The 23382-nt window shown below is 37.0% G+C and overlaps 3 protein-coding genes across 12 annotated transcripts in view; 1 reads left to right on the plus strand and 2 right to left on the minus strand.

Annotated features, from left to right (window-relative positions):
• The window catches only part of SENP6 (SUMO specific peptidase 6), a 110190-nt gene extending 96136 nt beyond the window's left edge, over window positions 1-14054 (plus strand). For all 7 annotated transcript variants that reach the window (XM_050786493.1, XM_050786494.1, XM_050786490.1 and 4 more), the window contains 6 exons: window positions 1594-2021; window positions 7649-7752; window positions 9467-9555; window positions 11664-11732; window positions 11825-11975; window positions 13533-14054. In XM_050786493.1, coding sequence (XP_050642450.1) covers window positions 1594-2021; window positions 7649-7752; window positions 9467-9555; window positions 11664-11732; window positions 11825-11975; window positions 13533-13742 — 1051 coding nt within the window. In that variant the 3' untranslated portion in view covers window positions 13743-14054. The remainder of the gene's footprint in view (window positions 1-1593; window positions 2022-7648; window positions 7753-9466; window positions 9556-11663; window positions 11733-11824; window positions 11976-13532) is intronic.
• Window positions 1-23382, minus strand: part of COL12A1 (collagen type XII alpha 1 chain) — a 1021934-nt gene that overhangs the window by 624441 nt on the left and 374111 nt on the right. The gene's annotated exons all lie outside the window — the stretch shown is intronic.
• LOC126952142 (cytochrome c oxidase subunit 7A2, mitochondrial) overlaps window positions 1-23382 on the minus strand; it is a 1153643-nt gene that overhangs the window by 463887 nt on the left and 666374 nt on the right. The gene's annotated exons all lie outside the window — the stretch shown is intronic.

The raw sequence follows: 23382 nt of genomic DNA on the forward strand, positions 1-23382 counted from the left end.
AGCCAGCCTATGACAGCCATTTCTACTGGATACTGTTCGATGAAGAGATAGATAGTGCTGTTTCTTATTACTGCCTTGGGTACTCTAATCTTTTGCAAAAATGAGAATGTGGAATAATTTTTATCCACGGCAAGATAATTTGTTTTTCATCCAGCAAATATTTATTGAAAACCCTATCATAGGACAAACATTATTGTACTTGACCAATAAGCTTCCTGACATCTATAGCCTATTCCTTGTATCCCAACAGAGCCCTGTGTCTAGCAAAAAATGAATGTTAGCCAGTACTGTACAGCTTCTTGCTTGTGTCCTGTGCTCTACTGTTGGGAACATTGATACCTGAATTCAGCTGTATCATAAGCACTGCTTGATAGCTGGAACTGTCTACTAATACTTAAATTTTTGTACAAGGACTAAATTAGATATGTTATTTATTTTTAACGTATTAAATTTCAATATAGCATAAGATAAAACATTACTTATATACATATTTTGATATTAAGCCTTTCCTATCTTAATAACACACAGTAACAGTAAAAAGAACAAAACTATATATGCAATTCTTAGAAAATGTTGAAAATCATATAACCTAATTAGACTGCTGAAGACAGTTTAATCTTTTTTTTTTTTTTTTTTTTTTTTTTTTGAGATGGAGTCTCACTCTGTCGCCCAAGGTGGAGTGCAGTGGCACAATCTTGGCTCACTGCAACCTCCGCCTTCCGGGTTCAAGCAGTTCTCCTGCCTCAGCCTCCCGAGTAGCTGGGACTACAGGTGCACACTGCCACGCCCAGCTAATTTTTTGTATTTTAGTAGAGACGCGGTTTCACCGTGTTGCCCAGGCTGTTCTCAAACTCCTGAATTCAGTCCTGAATTCAGGCAATCCGTCCTCCTCGGCCTCCCAAAGTGCTAGGATTACAGGCGTGAGCCACCGCCCCTGACCGATAGTTTAATCTTTTTCCATCTTTTTACATAAACAGAAGGCAAAGGGGAATGATAAGTTGCAAAATTACATACTTGCCAGAAAAAGCAATGAATTTTTCATTCAAAAAACAAGAGGTTCAGGGATTGTTTGCAAAAGTAAATACAGGCTTCATAATTTTAATACAAACTATGTTATTTTTGAATAGACATTGTATTCTGTTACTGAATCAATGATCATATAAAACAAGATTAATTTGAGAATTTTTAAAAAATAAGGTTTTTTTTTTTGTTTGTTTGTTTGTTTTGAGATGGAGTCTTGCTCTGTCACCTCCAAGCTGGAGTGCAGTGGCACAATCTTAGCATACTGCAACCTCTGCCTCCTGGGTTCAAGTGATTCTCCTGCCTCAGCCTACTGAGTAGCATTTTAGTAGAGACAGGGTTTCACCATGTTGGCCAGACTGGTCTCGAACTCCTGACCTCAGGTGATCCATCTGTCTCAGCCTCCCAAAGTGCTGGGATTACAGGCGTGAGCTACCCCACGGCCAGAATTAGACATTTTTAATAAATTCATTGGCAAGAACTTTAAAAAAAAAACATTTTAATTGATATGTATTGCCAAATATAATAAACTTTTCTAATAACATATTTAGTTATTTCATTTGTTTTTTACAGTGCACACTGGTTTTTGGCTGTTGTTTGTTTCCCCGGTTTGGAAAAACCAAAGTATGAACCTAATCCTCATTACCATGAAAATGCTGTCATACAGAAATGTTCAACTGTAGAGGACAGTTGTATTTCTTCTTCAGCCAGTGAAATGGACAGTTGTTCACAAAACTCTTCTGCCAAGCCTGTAATTAAGAAGATGCTAAACAAAAAACATTGCATAGCTGTAACTGATTCCAATCCTGGGCAGGAAGAAAGTGACCCTCGTTACAAGAGAAACATATGCAGTGTAAAATATAGTGTGAAAAAAATAAATCATACTGCGAGTGAAAATGAAGAATTGAATAAAGGAGAATCTACATCCCAGAAAGTTGCTGATAGGACTAAAAGTGAGAATGGCCTACAGAATGAAGGTTTCAGTTCCACGCATCATACAGGTACGTATCTAAATGCTTTGAAAGAATGAAAAAATTCAGAATAATCTGGATTTTTTAATAAACCGGATTAAGATCCTGTTTAAAAAAAAAAAATCAGGTTAATGGCTGGGTGTGGTGGCTCACACTTATAATCTCAGCACTTTGGGAGGCCAAGGTGGGAGGATCACTTGAAGCCAGGAGTTTGAGACCAGCCTGGGCAACATAGCGAGACCCCATCTCCAAAAAAAATAAATAGAAAATTTTTAAAGAATTTATTTATAACAATATAGTAATACAACTTACTTTTAATTTATACTGAAGTGTAATTATAATAACATTCACTCATTTTATGAGTGTAGCTTAATGAACTTTGATAAATGTATATATAGCGTCATGTAATCACTACTGCAGTCAAAATTGAGAACCTGACCAGGGCACAGTGGCTCACACCTGTAATCCCAGCCCTTTGAGGGGCCAAGATTGGCAGATTACTTGAGCTCAGAAGTTTGAAACTAGCCTGGGCAACATGGTGAAGCCCTGTCTCTACCAAAAATACAAAAAATTAGCCAGACATGGTGGTGCACATCTGTGGTCCCAGCTACTTGAGAGGTTGAGAAGGGAGGGTCGCTTGAGCTCAGGGGGCTGAAGTTGCAGTGAGTGGAGATCGCGCCATTGCACTCCAGCCCGGGTGACAGAGGGAAACCCCATCTCAAAATAAAAAAACAAAAAAATTGAGAACTTTTCATCACTCCAAAAAAAAATCCCCTTGTGCCCTTTTTGTATTCTGTTTCTTCTGTCACCCCTAGAGTGCAATTTTGAAATTGTAGAACAAAGTTTATATTTTCCACTTATTGGAACTTGGATTTAATTTCATAGGAAATTTACAGTATTCAGCATTAACAGTAATTGTGCAGTCTTAGATGTATAAGACAAATTTACCAATGTGTAAATTGAGATCAAATGGACCAAGGCAGAAATTAAAGTTTTCTCCTCAAAATAATTGTGGACATTCCAATTAAAGTTTGGTTCTTCATTCCTCACTCTCCTTCACTGTTTTCAGTGGGAAGAGGAGCACTGGTCCAATCTCTGCTTGTTTAAATCTCTCTTCAGCTCTAATATATTGATTTTTGTCCTTGAGTCAGTTCCGTAGTTGTAGAACCTGTTAAATCTAGTTGTGGCCAGGTGTGGTTAAATCCAGCACTTTGGGAGGCCAAGGCGGGTGGATCACCAGGTCAGGAGTTTGAGACCAGCCTGACCAACGTGGTAAAACCCCATCTCTACTAAAGATACAAAAATTAGCTGGGTATGGTGGCACGCGCCTGTAATCCCAGCTACTCAGGAGGCTGAGGCAGGAGAATCACTTGAACCCGGGGGCGGAGGTTGCAGTGAATTGAGATTGTGCTACTGCACTTCAGGCTGGGCAACAGCGAGACTCCATCTCAAAAGTAAATACATAAATAAAAAGCTAGTTTCTGTTCAAATTCTTACATTTGATATCAAGTCAATTGTATAATTTCCTCTCCAACCTACAAGTAAAATAGTCCTCGCCATAAAAACCCATAACATGCTATATTGTGTGCCTTGCAAACTTCTTAAACTGTGAATAGATCTAATACATTTTTCTTCTTTTTTTCCTAACACCTTGCTCATGGAACTAATGAATTTTCTTTGGATGAAAAATATTGGTATAGGACATAGAATAAATTATGTGAATTCAGAAAGAACCTATCAAAAATTGTGAATATGGAACATACTCTTGGCACTTATACCAGCTTATATTATTTTAGTGAGTTAGAAAGCTATTGTTAAGCCTTTTTTTTTTTTTTTTTTTTTTTTGAGATGGAGTCTCTCTTAGTCACCCATGCTGGAGTGCAGTGGCACAATCTTGGCTCACTGCAACCTCCCCTTCCCAGGTTCAAGTGATTGTCTTCTCGGCCTCCCTAGTAGCTGGGATTAGAGGTGCATGCCACCTCACCCGACCTGTTGAGCTCTTGTAAGAAATCTCCTGAGCAGGAAAATCTAGAGTAGATTAGTGGCTGCTTGGGGCTTTTGGGGGTGGTCAGGTGAGGTGGGTGGGAATTTAGGAAGAGAGTGATAGCTAAGTGGTATGGGGTTTCTTTTTGAGATGATGAAAAGGTTTAAAAATTGGTTGTGATGACTGTGCATATACTAAAAAATATTAGATTGTATACTTTAAATGGGTGTATATGGTATGTGAATTAAATTTTAGTATGGCTCTTTTTTTAAGTCTCCTTTTGGCCAATAATCTTACATACTTTAATGTAAATTCAGATGAATTAAGGTGCTTGACTTAAAGCAATGGGACAAAAGCCTAGGACTTCATATACACCAACTCCAGAGATTTCTAGTGCTCTCACCTACAAATTAATTTTCTGGTCAAGTAACATCCAGTTAAATTTGAGTAAATAGCCTCAAAAATCCTAATGGAGACCAAAGCCAAAAATAACTTGTTTTATGTAGTTTGCCTTCTTAATACTTGTTTATCCCATTTACTCATTTTTGAATTATACTTTGTACATTTTTGTTTTGTTTTTGGTATGTGTATACCATATCAGCTATCTCTTCCTCTGAAACAAATGTTTTACAAAAAACAATGATTTCACATATAGTCAACAAGTGTTGACTATGTCAGATAACAGGCTGTAGTAAATAAGTGGAAATTAGGTTTTTACAGTAAACTAGGGAAGTAACAATGTGTGGAATCACTACTTTCACTTGCTGTTTTTTCACTTGACACCTTGTGAAATAGTTGGCTTGCCATGGTGCATGAAATATGTGTACGCTTAAACTCTGGAATCACGCTCAGCATCTTCACATGGTCTCATTATATGAAAAGTTCTCAGGAACTGACACTGATTGAGAGGACCACTGATCAAGTCATCACCTCTCAGTTTACTCCAGATCATTTGTTTATGGAGGGAATTGACTGCATCATTTAAGCTATTTTTCTCCTGTTTTTGAAAGGCATTCGTAGTTTAGTTTAAGGTAGATAGATATTTATGTGACCACAGTTTACATAGATAATAATGATTTGCTGCTAGAAGTAACCCGATTGTAACTAATTCTGAATTGCTTGAAGATTTTGGACAAATGTTATTCAGATACAGGTGTTTTAGCTTTAAACAGACTTAAAAATACAGATTTTTGGAAAAGATAAATTGAAGAGGTAATTCTTTTTTTTCTTTTTTTCTTTCTTTTTTTTTTTTTTTTTTTAAAGACAAGGTCTCACTCTGTTGCCCAGGCTGGAATGCAGTGGCACAGTCACAGCTCACTGAAGCCCCTACCTCCTGGACTCAAGCAATCCTCCCAACTCAACCCCCCGAGTAGCTGGGACTATAGGCATGTGTCACCTGCCCAGCAAAATTTATTTTCTGTAGAGACAGGGGCTCCCTATGTTGCCCAGGCTGGTCTCAAACTTCTGTGTTAAAGCAGTCCATCCATCTCAGCCTCCCAGAGTGTTGGGATTACAGATGTGAGCCACTGCCCTCAGCCCATAGTGGTTTTTTTGTTGTGGTGGTGGATTTTTGTTGTTTTTCGAGACAGAGTCTCACTTTCATACAAGTTAAGAGTACAGCGATGCAATCACAGTTCACCGTAATCTCAACCTCCCATGTTCAAGTGATCCTCCCACTTCAGTTTCCTGAGTGACTGGGACCACAGGTGCACACCACTACACCTGTATGATTATTTTATTTTGTTTGTAGAGACAGGGTCTCGCTATGTTGCCCAGGTGATCCTTCTGAACTCAAGTGATCCTCCAGCCTCAGCCTCCTGAAGTGCTAGCTGGGATTACAGGTGCTAGGCCACTGTGTCTGGCCCCATGGTGCTTTATTGGTTTATTGGCTATTTTAAATAGTATGCTTCTGAACACAACAGTTAGATATATATCTTTTCTCTTTTTTTGAGACAGAGTCTCGCTCTATCACTGAGATCGGAGTACAGTGGTGTGATCTTGGCTTACTGCAACCTCTGTATCCCAGGTTCAAGCAATTCTCCTGTCTCAGCCTCCCGAGTAGCTGGGATTACAAGTGCATGCCACCATACCCGGCTAGTTTTTGTATTTTTTAGTAGAGATAGGGTTTCACTGTGTTAGCCAGTCTGGATTATATATCTTTTCAGATTTTTTGCTTCCTTTTCATCCCATCTTGTTTATGTTAATATCTTAACACCTTTTTAGTAACTTAAACCAAAATTAATTTTATCCTGTCTAAAATACCTAAGAGTCATGCTTTTCAAATTTTTGAAAGGAAAATAAATAAATAAAAATCAGCTGGGCATAGTGGTGTGCACCTGTAATCCCAGCACTCTGGGAGGCCAAAGCAGGAGGATGGCTTGAGCCTGGGAGATTAAGGTTACAGTGAGTTATGATTGCATCACTGGACTCCACCTGGTCAAAAGAGTGAGAGAAATCCTGTCTCTTAAAAAAATAAGGCCAGGCATGGTGGCTCATGCCTGTAATCCCAACACTTTGGGAGGCCAAGGCAGGTGGATCACTTGAGGACAGGAGTTCAAGACCAGCCTGGTCAACATGGCAAAACCCCATCTCTACTAAAAATACAAAAATGTGGCCAGGCGCAGTGGCTCACGCCTGTAATCCCAGCACTTTGGGAGGCCTAGGCGGGTGGATCACGAGATCAGGAGATCCAGACCATCCTGGCTAACACGGTGAAACCCTGTCTCTACTAAAAAGACAAAAAAGGAGCTGGGCGTGGTAGCAGGCACCTGTAGTCCCAGCTACTCGGGAGACTGAGGCAGGAGAATGGCGTGAACCTGGGAAGCAGAGCTTGCAGTGAGCCGAGATTACGCCACTGCACTCCAGCCTGGGCAATGAGCAAGACTCAAAAAGAAAAAAGATGCCAGGCATGGTGGTATGCACCTGTAATCCCAGCTACTCAGTAGGCTGAGGCAGGAGAATCACTTGAACCCGGAAGGCAGAGGTTGCAGTGAGCCGAGATTGTGCCACTGCCCTCCAGCCTGGGCAACAGCAAGACTCCGTCTCAAAAAAATAAAAAATAAATAAATAAGTAAAATAAAATTTTGAAGTGGTAGTAAATCTTAACATTTCTTTGAAACGTGATTAGCTTCTTTTGGCAAAATAGTTCCTTATTATTTGTCTAAAAACAGACCTATTACTTACTTGTAATTAATGTTCATTTTTGCCCTGAATTGTATAATTTTCCACATTTTCGAAATTTTAATTATTATGCAGTTGCATTTTCTTTTATGTTCTGTGATTTGCTGTTTCTGTTATTGGACATAGGTTATTTTCAGACTTTCATAGCTTTCATTACTGAAGACACCTGACTTGCCTAGCACAAAAGTACTTACTTCTTTACACATATACATATATATGTATTTAAGTATATATATACTTAATCATATAGCTGATACTTAGTTTTTAAATTTTAATGAATTTTAGCATCTGAGTAGTGGAAACAACTGTAATTGACATGTCAATCCAGGTTTTTAAAATAACTCACTTTATGTTTGTGATATTACAGACTAAGGCAGATTTTGTGTCCTTGACTACTATATCCTTAATTAACTACTAGCATTAATTTCAGCCTCATGTACCATGAGTGATAGACATGGCCTTTTTTATTATGTAATGTTTCTTACTGGTACAGATGGCTTAAGCAATATCAGACTAAACTATAGCGATGAATCACCTGAAGGTGGTAAAATGCTTGAAGATGAACTCATTGAATTCTCAGAAGATCAGGATAACCAGGTAAAACTTAATGCTTGGCAAAAAGTTCTAATGTTCTATCTGATTAAACGTTTTTCTTGCTGAACATGGCGGTGCATACCTGTAGTCCCAGTGACTTGGGAGGCTAAGGCAGAAAGATCTCTTGAGCCTAGGAGTTTGAGTTCAGCCTGGGCAACATAAGGAACCTCCATCTCTTTTAAAAAAAAAAAAAAGAAAAGAAAAAGAAAAAACTTGTACTTTATAAAGTCTTGTAAAGCAATTTCTTCAACTAGTAATTTATCATGGCTTCTGGATTTGGATCGTATCTTAAAAAACAAATTCAGCTTTCAAGTCAGAAGTTGCCAGGATAAATGTATTCATGCTGTTGTTGCTGCTACTGTGGTGTGGACTGAACTTTAATATAATATTAATTATCCCACCCTAACTCAGCTACCACCACCACTACCCACTTTCCTCTTTCAAAGCATTTATGGGTCATACTTAACCTTTAACCTGACTTGACATTCAAGAAGCAAATGTTTAAATCTTCAGTTATGTGGTACATGAGTACCAAAAAATTATATTGTTTTCCCATTTTTCCAGTGATTTTTTTTCTCCTGCCTGATTCAATTTATATATGTCATGGCAGAAGCAGATAATATTTATAGTTAATATAGATGAATTCTGACTTTTCCTTAGAGTCTCATTTGACATTTCCTTAGAGTCTCTTATTAAATACTGTTAATAAACAGTATTAACAGCAAGAATAAAGTGTATCTGTGAAAATACTTTTTAGCTTCTGTTAAAGAGGATTTTATATTGAGAAAAGTTTATAATCTACAGCATACCATTTTGTTAATTCTCTGATCTTTCGTTAGTTGTTAGGACATACTGAGTTGTATAGTAGTGAAGATGGCTTTATACTGTACCATCTTTCCTTTTGCTTTATCTTCCTGTGAACAAAAGGCATGTTATGATATCTCTTGGTTTACAATGTATGGCAGCTAAATACAGCTTTTCAATCCAACATATATAGGAATTACATTCATGATTTATAATGAGCACTTAGGTACTTTTGATTATAACAGTTACCTGTGATGTGAACAAGCTAATGTAACTGTGCTTTATTATTACTATTATTCCTACTATTGATTATTCCATTCATAAAGTTGCCAGAAGCTTTCTCAAAGAACAACAATGACCAAAAAAGCCTTGTTTATTTTACATTCAAGAGAATCTGCAGAATAAGGACACAGTATCCTTAAGTTAGCTTCTGTCAAGTGAGATGGTTATGTGGGTTTCTCAAGGAAAACAGTGTTTCCAAAAACCCTTTAAATATTTCTGGTGTGAAAACATTATTCATGTAAAATAACATGTTATTTATATCCTATTGTGAAATAGCTGTCTTAGCCAACAAACTAAATTTTTGTAAAAATAAACTAAAGTCAGAGCAGTGATATTTGGTGAGATAAGAATCGGTCATAATATATTCAATCTTAAAGATTTATTCTAGATTGAGTAAATAGATGTAACAATTTGTTATAAACCTTTGGTAGTTTCTTTTCCTTAAAATATCAGTGTTGTAGCATTAGATAATTGGAACTAAGTAACATATATCTCTATTGTCTAATCACCTAAATAGAGAAAAATTTTTGACATTCATTACAAATATTTTGTCTCCAATGTGCTATTTTGTTAGGTTATTAGTTATTTAGATTATATATTTTCAATATTAACAGTAGGCTGTCTCTTATAGGATGATAGCAGTGATGATGGATTCCTTGCTGATGACAGCTGCAATTCAGAAATAGGACAGTGGCATTTAAAGCCTACTATCTGTAAACAGTAAGCATTAACTGTGTATCTTGCAAACTACATAATTTTTATTTCAGTATGCTCATAAAATAAAACATAACAGGACAGTTTTTTTTTTTTTAAACAAATACTTAAGCAAAACTCATAAATGCTGTCAGAGTCAGTGAGGAAACTTGAGGCATGCTATCCAGGGATTAAAACGGGAAGAATGGATAATCATTTCAGTCCTCCATTTGCCAGTTTCCCCAGCCTCTGCATGCACGTGTGCACACACAAATGTTTTATTTTGTTTACTTTTTTTTTTGTATATATTTGTTGAGACAGAGTCTTGCTCTGTCACCCAGGCTGGAGTGCAGTGGCACGATCCCAGCTCACCACAACCTCCGCCTCCCAGGTTCAAGCGATTCTCATACTCAGCCTCAGGAATAGCTGGGACTACAGGTGCGCACCACCATGCCTGGCTAAGTATTGTATTTTTAGTAGAGATGGGGTTTTGCCATGTTGGCAAGACTGGTCTCAAACTCCTGGCCTCAAGCGATCTGCCTGCCTCAGACTCCCAAAGTGCCGAGATTACAGGCATGACCCATCGCGCCTGGCCACAAGTTTTGATAGTGAACCACTGTTCCTTTTTACTTAACAGTGTTTTGGAGCAGAAATTACTATATATCAAAATAGTAACATGGGGTTGGAGTTTACACTGATTCCTTAGCTGCTTTATGAAGGCTGTGGAGTAACCTAAGGCAGATGTAAGAGACATGTTCCAACTGAGAGCTCCAAATAAGAGTGAGTCAGTTTTGGTTTTCAGAAGTACATGTTTATTCTGAGGTCTCTCCAGCGATGTTAAACTTCTTAGATGAAGTATTACCTATTTCTAGGTTTAATCTCCTTTGACTTTTTTTTATAGAAAATGTTGACAGAAACTATTAAGAGACTTTGAAAATGAAGCATCATTTTACAGAAAAATAGAGACCTAGGGTAGTTAAAGAATCTGCTCCAAACTTTATAAAATTTTAGCAGGAAGAACCTAGATCAATTCCAGACACAGTGGGTCACACTTATAATCCTAGCACTTTTGAAGGCCAAAGCAGGAGGATTGCGTGAGGCCAGGAGTTCAAGACCAGCTTGGGCAACACAGTGAGACCCCATCTCTGGAAAAAGTTAATAAAAAAAAAAAAAAAAAAACCAAGTGTGGTGGCTAAAAAATAACCTTGATTTTTTTAACATTTGAGGGCTTTGGGCTCTACATTAGACTTCCTTACTTGAGTTTACAACATAACTTTATAGAATTAAAATATTGAAAGTTGAATCATCAGCCATCAACATTTATATACAGAGTTATACAGAGTGTTATACAGTGTGTTCTGAAGTTAAATCTTGAAAAAAAAACCACACATTCTAAACTAATTGTTTTATATGATGATTACCTGTTTTATCTATAATAAATTTTAGTTAAAAATGAGGTTTTTGGCTGGGCGCAGTAGTACATGCCTATAATCCCAGCACTTTGGAAGGCTGAGGCGGGCAGATAGCTTGAGCCCAGGAGTTCTGTACCAGCCTGGGCAACATGGAAAAACCCTGTCTCTACAAAAAACATACAAAAATTAGCTGAGCGTGGACACACATGCCTGCAGTTCCAACTCCTCAGGGGGCTGAGGTGGGAGGATTACCTGCGCTCAGGACATTGAGGCTGCAGTGAGCCGTTATTACGCCACTTCACATGGTGACAAGAGTAAGACCTTGGGGTCGGGGGGATTATTTTCTTTCTACTTTTTCATGGCCCTTCTTTTGTTGATTTGGAATATGGGGATGTTCACATTTTCAGAATTGTTTTGACTTTTTCCTAATTTTGAAGTACTTTTAGAAACCAACTACAGAATTTTAGTATAAAATATAGCTAAGATACGGTTAATATTCTATAATTCAATATTTAATATATCCATAGATATTTAAGTATTATTAGATTATAAAGTTCAAATGTGTCTATAAGGTTCATTTTTTTTTCCCGTCACTAGTACTGAGTCATACAAAGGGAATTTTGGATGTTTCAAATTTGATTGTTTATAATATGCCACTTTTAATCCCTGTATGCCCTTGTAATATTATGAAGTATTCGACTTTTGGTTATTTTTACCCTGCAGACCTTGTATCTTACTTATGGACTCACTCCGAGGCCCTTCTCGGTCAAATGTTGTCAAAATTTTAAGAGAGTAAGTTCACACTTTATTTTGTATTCTGATGGGGTGAAGAACTATGTATATTTTTATATATGTGTATTCTTAATATATATGAATTATTGCAGGTATTTAGAAGTGGAATGGGAAGTTAAAAAAGGAAGCAAAAGAAGTTTTTCCAAAGATGTTATGAAGGGCTCTAATCCAAAAGTACCACAGCAGAACAACTTCAGTGACTGTGGTGTATATGTATTGCAGTATGTAGAGAGCTTTTTTGAGGTGGGTTTCAATTTGTTGGATCTGATATAATAAATAATAAAATAGTGCATTTTACTTTACCTTAGTAAAAAACACAATAAGCAAATATTTCAGAGTTTCAAAATTATTGTTTCAAAAATTGTTCCATGGAGCAAAAACTTCTAAATGGAAGAACCTTCAAGGGATAAAAATAGTATATTTACAGTTCATCAAATCCAAGGCTTGTTGAGCTCATTCTATCACTGAACAATCAACCTGCCCTCTCTACTAGTTCTTTCCACCTTAAGAAATCTCTCCCATGATTCACACTGCCTCTTTTAGCCTCTTTTCTCCTCTTCATAGATATATTTCTTAAGAAGTGTTTATATTCACACTCTAATTCTACAGATTCCACCTTTGTAATCTCTAAAATCTGGCTTCATCCTTACCCTTATATTAAAATTGTTTTTGACTTTCCAGCACCCTTCGACAGTGTCAACCATTTCTTCCTCACTCTCTTGGCTTTGACTTCAGAGGTACAGTACCACACATACCTCTCTTGGATATTCTTTATAGTGATCTTGACTCCTATCTTCATCCATCATACAGTGGCTGACCACTAGTTTCTGTGAATTGTCACTTAATGTCAGATAGGTTTACTTCTTTATCCTCAAGTGTCACTATTCTGAACTGCTATACCAATCTCTAACAGATTCCTGTGCCTCCTGCCTTCTGTTTTTCATGGTTGTTTTACAAAAACATAAATCTAATCCTGTTCTTTTCCTACTTTAAATCTTATAGTGGCTTCCTGTGGCTGTTGATTTACAGAGCAAAATCTTTCACATGATTGATAAACACCTATGTGATATGACCCCTAATTTAAGCTTCTAGCCTCATTTTCCCACCATTTTCACTCTAGCATTTAATATAACAGCCAGCCACCTGAATGCCATTGTTTGGTGTTCTTTTTTGCCTCTGGGCCTTGATTCATATTTCCTAACCTGGAATATTCTTTTGTTGCCTCTATCATACCTTGGCTGTCTAACATACATTCTTTCTTCAGGTCTTAGCCTAAATATCACTTCCTCTTGGAATTGCATAAAACCCCCAGATATGTATTTTCACAGTACTCTATGCTTCTGTCATAATACTTGCCATATTTCTTGTTTTAATTGTTGAATTACCTGTCTTTCTAAACTGGAGCTAGCAAACTCGTTAATAAAGTAGTAAATACGTTAGACTTTGCAACTGTACGGTCTCTATTGCCTCTTAGTTCTGTTGTCCAGTGAAAGCATCTGTAGACCATATGTAAATGAGTTAGTGTGACTGTATTCCAATAAAACGTTATTACAGAAACAGGCAGTGGGCAGAATTTGGTCCACTGGCACACCCTGATCTAGACTGTAAGATCTGTGACAGAAACTGTGTCTTGTATCTCCAGTACCTAGCACAGTACTTGACCTGTGATAGATAATACACAAATACATATTGAATGAGTTGCTGGGTTTTCTTATTTTTAACTTTGGAATGTTTCTGTGATTGAAATGAAAGGTTATTTATTACAGTTTTCTAATATGCATTTAATTGTTTTATTTTCAGAATCCAATTCTCAATTTTGAACTACCTATGAATTTGGCAAACTGGTTTCCTCCACCAAGAATGAGAACAAAAAGAGAAGAAATCCGAAACATAATTCTGAAGCTACAGGAAGATCAGAGCAAAGAGAAAAAAAAGCATAAGGACACTTACTCAACAGAAGCACCTTTAGGCGAAGGAATAGAACAATATGTCAATAGTATCTCAGATTGACCATTTCTGTTACTTGTCAGTTCTACCTTCAAAAACTAAAAATGACTTTCAAATTTGGGTGTAGACAGTAAAGAACTGAAGTGCTCACTACTCAGTGATTTGGAAATTTTGATGCTTGTATAAATGTCACATAATTAATTTCCAAAGGCGTATGTATTAAGTAAAAGTCTGTAAATATGTTAATGAGGCCAATTTTTCCAACATTTATAATTATTTTTTTCACTTGTTAGGAAGCTTTTGTTATGTATTTTCTGTTAATAGTACCTAAAATTGCAACTTCTAAACACAAATAAAAAGAAAATATTTATAGGAGGAAATGATTAATTTGATATTCTTTAGTGAACTTCTTTAATTCCTCAGTGGGTGTGACATATTTCATGGGAATATTCAGATATCTATGGTAATATTTTGACCCTTTATATTTGTTCTAAAATAAGTCAAAATGTGAAAATAATATTAAATCTAAGATATTTTGAACTAAGCATCTTTATATGCTTGTATAACAGGAACAAAGTAACAGCTTTTCAATTCAGACACTGCCTTGTGTTCAGTGAACCCAAGAAATGTAATAAATATTTGTAATTTTACACAAATAAGAGGAAAGAGTATTAAGAGCAATTCAAAAAAAGTAACCTACTACAAAATAACTATTCTTGCATATATTATCATCAAATGCATTTTTGAAGACATCAAAGACTCAGGTTAAAACTATTTTGGTAAGTGCAGCTTGAATTTCAAATATCCCGTGTTTATATTACAGCTTGAAGTATGCTACAATCTGTGTCATACAGTTAATTGATAAGCATTTTTAATCTGTGTAAACACAGGAATTTAAATAGGAATTTACTATTTTTTGGTAAACTTTTGCTATTTTTTCATTGCTCATTTTGTTATTATTTTGATAAAGTATCAGACTTTTTGCTTGAGTTTTTCAGTGTAAATTTTTTTTTACATGTAAAATTACTGTATTCAATTGCATAATACAGGAAAAATATTTGAATTCCCCTTTAAAAGTACTAAAATTTGATGGTTTCCATGACAGATTTATAGCACATATAGGGATCTTACATATATCTGCAGAAACTTCCTTATTTTTCAAATGAAATGATATATACTTCTTTCAAATGAACTTTGAAACTTGAAACATAGTCATTTTTTGTTAAATATTGAGTTTTTAAATACACATATCAAAAATAGTTGAGAATAAAAAGAAGGCCTAATCATCAGCAATTACTTTATTTTTAATTTGGCCACCTCTGACATTGCAATCAATATCTTAGGGTATTTTCTTGAATTTAATAAAGTCCCATGGGTGTCTTCAGGGTGAATGGGAATGTTAACAACCAAAAAATATCTATTGAGACACAATAGAGTCTCAATAAGAGAAATATTAAAATGAAAGAAAGGTCACCATTAGTGATTATCAATTGTAGTTTGTTACTTTGAACTGTATTTCTGATTATCTCTTTATAGTAGTAACTTAGAGCTATTAGCTCAGATATCTTAATTAGCTCAGATAGGAAAAACAAGTTTAATTTTGTTATTTTCTGAACATGGCAAAATGCTTTTCAATTTCTAATAAAACTGGGATAAAAAATTGAAGTTTTTTAAAAAAACGTAATAGCAATAAGCAAAATTGGCACACATAATTTTTTTAATGCACTATATTTTGTCAGAATCTGAAGGTACTGAAAAACTATTCTAAAATGCCTACTTTTGTGTTAATTTGTAATGGTTACATTTTGCACCCTTAGATAATGTTTGATAAGATAAAAATATAATTTATCCCTTGTACCAACTCAAGTCAATCACATTTTAACATGAAAAATATAGATTAATGTATGTCAGCTTTCTAGAGGTAGAATACTCAGCTATTTGATGGTATTTTTCCCACCCCATGTGAAATTTTATTTTTGGAAGTTATGCTAGTGACATTGCAATATATTGAAATCTTTGGAGGCTGCCAGATTGAGCTTCAAAATTAGACTTGAGAATCTTTGGTGTATATGCACATTCACTTGATAATTGTGTACTCTATGTAGTTTAAAGTGGGATCAGCCTTTTAAAATGTGTTATGTTATGAGTACTTAGAAGTTGTGAAACAACTTATAGAGGTTTGTTACTTGACACTGAAACTGCATGACGAGTATCTGGTGTCTTAACTAATTAGATAGATCTGTTGTATTGGTTTTCTTGTTGGATAGAATAACAGTTAATCATTTTTAGAAGAGTTTTAGATTACTTGCCATAAAATTTGTATGTGTCTCAGCTCTTGTTAGTTTAGGAGCAGAGGTGGTGTTTAGTCTCTTCCCTTTAATGTTGCTGTACTACTTTCAGACAGCTGAAAACTTAATGGTGTTATTTCAAGTTCACATAACCCTAAAACAGCTTTTCTTTGTGTAGTAACTTGTGCTTAAACTTTTAGTCAATTAAATGTAGGAGGTTTTATTTGAAAGCATAAATGATTCTCTAAATTACATCTTGTTTTAAGCTACCAAAATGAATTCAATAATTTTTATTTAAAAAAAAAAAGATCTCTGAAAACTGTAAGACAATGTAAAAAGAATAAGTTTTAATTCCCCCAAAATCAATAATTGTACTTAAAATCTCAGACAATTCACTGAACAGGAATAATAAAGAACATATTTTAATATATAATATGACCAAGAGTTTGGTGGAGCAAAGCGACTGGAATATAACAATGGAAGGGAATAACTTGGTCAGAAGAAACAACTCATGACTCAGTGTAGTGCTGTTTGTCTAGAAGAGATACAGATAACAAGGCTGCTCTTTAGATCACTGTAAGGACAAAAGAAGAGGGAGATTATTGTTAAGGTGAACTACAGGCTGTTTAGTCAAGTGGATGTAAGTAAATAGTTGAAGACCACCAAGTACAGAGAGGCAAAACCAGACTCTATCTAAGAAATGTGCTAAAATACTCCAACAGGGATTTCTGGTACATTTGTCATTTCCTACTCAGGAAGAAGAAAAAGGGTTATGAAAACTGCTATTCCAAAACTTACTACCTGTAGAGGGAGAATTGGTTGGTTAAGTGAAAGCAATGTGAATTATGGGGGAAAGTAGCCCAGCCCTACCATCTTAATTCTTAGAAGCCAGATCAAAGAATAATGCTAGAGTTTCCTAAAATACTATTAAGGAAACCAGAGTACAGTGTACTTAGAGAAAAATACCATCGACTCATGGCCTAAAATACTCATAAAAGTTAAAAGCATAGAGGTCTTTATTACAAATGATTACGGTTAAATTGTCCTTAGTGGACATGATTACAGTGAGAAGGATGGTACCCAAAAATAGGTTTGTTTTTTTTTCTTTTTTGAGACAGGGTCTCACTCTATCACCCAGGCTAGAGTACAGTGGCACGATCTTGGTTCACTGCAACTTCCACCTCCCTGGCTCAAGCGATTCTCCCACTTCAGCTTCCTAAGTAGCTGGGACTACAGGTGCATGCCACAAAACTAGGATTTTTATCTAAACATGTATTAAAATCATCCAAGGAGCTTTATAAACTGTAAGAATTTCCCAGTTATTTCTGGTGCACACCTCCTTGTGGCAAGCCACTGATTTGAAAGGATCAGTATTTGTCTCTGGTGGCTTTCTTGTTGCTGGTCCCAAAGGTAGTGAGGCTTGTCTGCGTTTTCTTCTCACCAGTGCTTAAAGATAATGCTTTTAAGTGCTTCCCCCAAATTCCCATTGAGAACCTGATTGATGAGGTCGTGCTATTACTAAGCCTTGAGGAATTAAAGTACAGGCGGAGTATGTCTTACCTGAAATGCTTCAGACCAGAGGTGTTTCAGATTTTTTTGTATTTTAGAGTGCTTGTATTCATACTGTTGAGCATTCCAAATCTGAAATCTGAAATGCTCCAAGGAGCATTTCTTTTGTGTCATATCAGTGCTCAAAATGTTTCAGATGTTCAGGTTTGAGATGCTCAACCTATATTAAACTACTCATAGGTTAGAGACTAGCAAATGTCCTGATTTTCAAAGGGAAAAAGTAGATTCTGCAAATTATAAAGTAGTTCTTGATAAGACTCTAAGATGAATTATCAAAAGACTGGTTTATGAACTCCTAAAGCAGGGGTCACCAGGATCATATCATGGGATCATGGGACCACTAACAGCAAGTTTGTCTCATATATATATATATATATATATATATATATATATATATATATATATATATAGTTTGTTTGTTTTTTAAGACCAGATCCTGCTGTGTCACCCAGGCTGAAGCGCAGTGGCACAATCTTGGCTCACTGCAGCCTCAAACTCCTGGGCTCAAGCAATTGTCTTGCCTTAGCCTCCTGAGTAGCTGGGACTACAGGTGTGTGGCACCACACCTGGCTAATGTGTTGTGTGTGTGTGTGTGTGTGTGTGTTTTGTTTTTTTTTTTTTTTTGGTAGAGACCGGGTTTCATCATGTTGCCCAGGCTGGTCCCGAACTCCTGGGTTCAAGTGATCCAACTGCCTCAGCCTCCTAAAGTGCTGGGACTACAGGCGTGAGCCACCGTGCCAAGCCTGTTTAATATTTTTAACGGGATTCTGGACCAGTTAATCGGTAGAATGCAGATAGACCATGAATTTTCAAAGTGTGTTTGATAACTTTGTTTTCATAGATAATAGATTATGTGGTCATTTAAATTTAGAAAACAGTTTAAGCAGGTCTCCTCATGGGACTTCTTGGAGTCTCTAATAGGCTAATGTGCAGAACACAGCATTACTGTAGAATTTGACCATATCCTCTTTCTCTCCTGGACTGGCTTTCTAAACTTCCTTATAAATGCTACCCGTCAGAAGACATAGTTTCAACTATTGGGGGTTTTTGTGAACTGACCTTCGATAGAAGATGCTTTTAAAATTGATTTGAGGTTTGTTTTTTTTACATTTTATTAATAGTTGGGTATATATATGATTCAGAAACTTGAAAATATGTGACCAGTGTCTTAGGGAAATGAAGTTTAATAAGGAGAATTTTTCTTTAATCATGATGAAAATAACCATTGTGAAAAAATTACAAATATTTTTATACAAGTGGATTCTTCTAGAAAAAAGCAAATTTAGTGATACTAATCTTTTGAAAGGTTAGCAAATCCCCTAAATTCCTCATATACAAGTAGCAATTGTGTAAAAATATGAAAGTGGATCGAAACGTTATCTTGAGACTTTTCCTTCTGTTTATATCTGAACCACTTAACTGCTAGATTAAACCCTCAACTTCCACTCAATTATCTTTTATTTTAGAATTAAACTGCAATAGACAAAGTTTATACCTAGAAGCATTTTTTTTTCTTCTAAAGAAATCTGTGCGCCAGTTGGTTGCAGTGGCTCACGCCTGTAATCCCAGCACTTTGGGAGGCTGAGGCAGGCGGACCACGAGGTCAGCAGATCGAGACCATCCTAGCTAACACAGTGAAACCCCATCTCTACTAAAAAATACAAAAAATTAGCCAGGCGTGGTGTCGGTCGCCTGTGGTCTCAGCTATTCGGGAGGCTGAAGCAGGAGAATGGCATGAACCTGGGAGGTGGAGCTTGCAGTGAGCAGAGATCACGCCACTGCATTCCAGCCTGGGCGACAGAGCGAGACTTCCGTCTCAAAAAAAAAATATATATATATATATATATGCAAGAAAGTACTCTTGGAGCTCAGCATGGTGACGCACATCTGTAAACCCAGCTACTTGGGAGGCTGAGGTGGGAGGATCACTTGAGCCCAGGAGTTCAAATCCAGCCTGAGCCACAAAGCAAGACCTTCGTGTCTTTAAAAAAATTGTCTCCGTAAAAAACGTTTAACTATTCTGTAAGTTAGAAATTATTGTTATTAATTTCCAGTGTTTTTAACCCCTTAACTGAAAAAAAGTTGTTCAAACCTGTTAGAGAATATATTATTACATAATCATAATTAGCTTTATACATGGTAACAGAAGATTTGATCAAAAACAAGTTAGGTGAAAATAAATTAGTTCTTATTTTTTGAATAAATGTTTTGAGCGTCTACTTTGTACTGGGTGCTGGTGACAGAGCAGCCAAACAGTTACCATCTTCCTTCCTGGAGCTTTCTTATAGTGTCATGGAAAAGACATGTTAATCAGCCACACAAATTAATCATTTCAAGTAAGTATAGAGTATATTAAGATAAGAAGTTCATGGAGTATATTAAGATAAGATAGCTTAATCTGGGGAGGTTAAGGAAGTCTTCCCTGAAGGTGTAACATTTGAACTGGAAGTCTGGAAGTTCTGGAAGGGGAAGAGAGGATAGTGTTTGTAGGCTGTACAAAGGCTCTGAGGTAGGAAGATGTGTAATTTGTTCTAAATGATAATGGCTTCATTTATTAAGGATAGCAAACATTGGTCTAAGCATTTTATTTATGTTTTATCTTATTTTATTTTTTTGGGATGGAGTATCACTCTGTTGCCCAGGCTGGAGTGAGTGCAGTGGCACGATCTCGGCTCACTACAACTTCCACCTCCTGGGTTCAAGCGATTCTCCTGCCTCAGCCTCCGAGTAGCTGGGATTATAGGCGCGCGCCACCATGCCCAGCTATTTTTTTTTTTTAAACAGAGTCTCCCTCTGTCACCCAGGTTGGAGTGCAGTGGCACGATCTCGGCTTACTGCAAGCTCTGACTACTGGGTTCACGCCATTCTCCAGCCTCAGCCTCCCGAGTAGCTGGGACTATAGGCACCTGCCACCACGCCCGGCTAAATTTTTCTTTGTATTTTTAGTAGAGACGGGGTTTCACTGTGTTAGCCAGGATGGTCTCAATCTCCTGACTTCGTGATCTGCCCGCCTCAGCCTCCCAAAGTGCTGGGATTACAGGTGTGAGCCACTGCACTCAGCCAGTGCCCAGTTAATTGTATTTTTCATAGAGACGGGGTTTCACCATGTTGACCAGGCTGGTCTTGAACTCCTAACCTTAAGTGATTGCCTGCCTCAGCCTCCCAAAGTGCTAGGATTACAGGCGTGAGCCACCACACCTGACTGGTCTAAGCATTTTAAATCAATGAATTCACTTATTGAATTCACTTAATGAATTCACGACATAAGAGATGTACTGTTATTACTCCCAATTTCCAGGACAAAGAAATCCAAAGGAATAGCAAGGCTGGATTTTGAATTCACAACCTTACCTAGAGGCTAGGTTAACCTGTATTAGATAAAAGTAAGTGAAAATAAATAAGATATACCTATTTTTTTTTAGAGATGCAGTGTAGCATAATTTTGCTTATTACTGAAACTGATTGTATAGGGGTTTGTTTTTTTTAATATAAGTAAACATTTTCATAATTTTAAAAATGAAAATGTGTAATACGAGTTCAGAATGAAGTAGAAAGGTAGGCTGGGGCCGAATCATGCAGGCTTTTGAAGCTATGTTCAAGATTTTGGTCATGGCCGGGCACAGTGGCTGTCACCTATCCCAGCACTTTGGGATGCTGAAGTGGGTGGATCACCTGAATCAGAAGTTCAAGACCAGCCTGGCCAACATGGTGAAACCCCATCTCTACTAAAAATTAAAAAAAATTAGCTGAGCGTCATGGCGGGCGCCTGTAATCTCAGCTACTTGGGAGGCTGACGCAGGAGAATTGCTTGAGCCCAGGAGGCAGAGGCTGCAGTGAGCCGAGATCATACCATTGCGCTCCAGCTTGGGACAAGAGTGAGACACCGTCCCCCCAAAAAAGATTGATTTTGGTCATTATCCTAAAAAGCCATTGAAGCATTTCAAGCAGAGAAATAACATCAAATGTGAATGTCAGAAATATCACAATGGTAATGAAAGCATTATTGGGGACAAGAATGAGTGTAAACCTCTACTCTAATAAGTAAACTAATTATGAAGTACTTTAGTTAGGGTAACAGATAACAATTATGCCTATGATCATAGGAATGCTGAAATAGACATAATTTGGATATTTCATTTGAAATGTTCCTTTTAGAAACATGCAATAAAAACAGGAAGTAGGCCAGGCACAGTGGCACACACTTGTAATCCCAGCACTTTGCAGGGGTCAAGGCAGGAGGACCGCTTGAGGCCAGGAGTTCGAGACCAGCCTGGGCAACATAACAAGGCTACATGGTCTACAAAAAATTTTAAAATCTCAGCTACTTGGGAGTCTGAGATGGGAGGATTGCTTGAGCCCAGGAGTTGAAGGCTGCAGTGAGCTATGATCAAGTCAATGCATTCCAGTCTGGGTAACAGAGCAAGACCCTGTCTCAAAAAAAAAAAAAGGAAATGGTTGGTTGGTTGGTTTTGTCTTAGGACTTTTGTTTTTTCTTTATAAAGAAAGGAATTAGCTAAATATATACAGCGGAAAAATGGACAGAAAATGTCTAACTGAAGACATTTATAGAAAGTTGGTTTTAATTTTTTTTTAAGAGACAGTCTTGCTCTATTGGCCAAGCTGGAGTGCAGTGACATCATAGCTCACTGCAGCCTCGAAGTCCTGGCCTCAAGCAATCCTCCTGCTTCAGACTTCCAAAGTGCTGGGATTACGAGCGTGAGCCACTGCGTCTAGCAAGAAAATTGGTTTTAAAAGCAAAACTGTGTATAAAGCATGTGATACCACCAAAGAAAAAAACAGCACTAAAACACCAAAGTTTTGCAATTTTTAAAATGTAAAGATAAAAAATATAAAATTAGCATGGAATATCAACACTCCAGAGGAAAAGATTTTATCAACATAAAAACAGTTTACTATACTTGATCTGAACAGGCAACATTTCCAAATGTTTCTTAGCGAAACTGTCCAAAGTTCTTGTAACATAGCTAGTTATGTTTTGTATCACTTGCTCTCCCCCATCCCATTCTCCTCCTGTCACAGCTAACTGTATTTAGGGTAGATACTTGATCTCAAGGAAGGTTAGTTTAGTGATATGACTTAGCAGATAAAAAGCTAAACAAAAACAGGCCAATCAGATTTGATCACTGGGAATTTAGATGGAAAATAAGGAACGAATTTGCAAATTGGAAGAAGAGAGAAGATGGTGTGTTAAAATGATAGTCTAATAAATTATTTCTTTCTTTTTTATTTACTTTTTTCTGAGACGTAGTCTTCCTCTGTTGCCCAGGCTAGAGTGCAGTGGCATGATCTCCGCTCACTGCAGCCTCCCAGATTCAAGCGATTCTCCGTCTCAGTCTCCTGAGTAGCTGGGATTACAAGTACACCACCATGCCCAGCTAATTTTTGTATTTTTAATAGAGATGGGGTTTCACCATGTTGGCCAGGCGGGTCTCGAACTCCTGACTTTGTAATCTGCCCACCTCGGCCTCCCAAAGTGCTGGGATTACAGGTGTGAGCCACTGCACCTGGATAAATTACCTTATTTCTAAGACGGACATTGTTTTCTCATATTTTAATCTCTGGAATAAAGCTACACCTTGGTTTGCATCAGAATCACGTGGAAGGCTTGACAAAATGCAGAGTACTAGGTCCTGTCCCGAGTTTCTGATTGAGGGAGTATCCAGGAGGGCCTTCAAATTTACATTTCCAACAAGTTCTCAGGCAAGACCACAAGGATGTATGTATGGCTTCTTAGTAGTGTTTTCAGCCAGGTGTTTGAAAACCTCTTGATGCAGGTAAGACCAAGAAAGCAGCAAGCATCAAAGCATCAGGATTCAATGAAACAT

Source organism: Macaca thibetana, chromosome 4, assembly GCF_024542745.1.
Source record: "Macaca thibetana thibetana isolate TM-01 chromosome 4, ASM2454274v1, whole genome shotgun sequence".
NCBI classification, from domain to species: Eukaryota; Metazoa; Chordata; class Mammalia; order Primates; family Cercopithecidae; genus Macaca; species Macaca thibetana.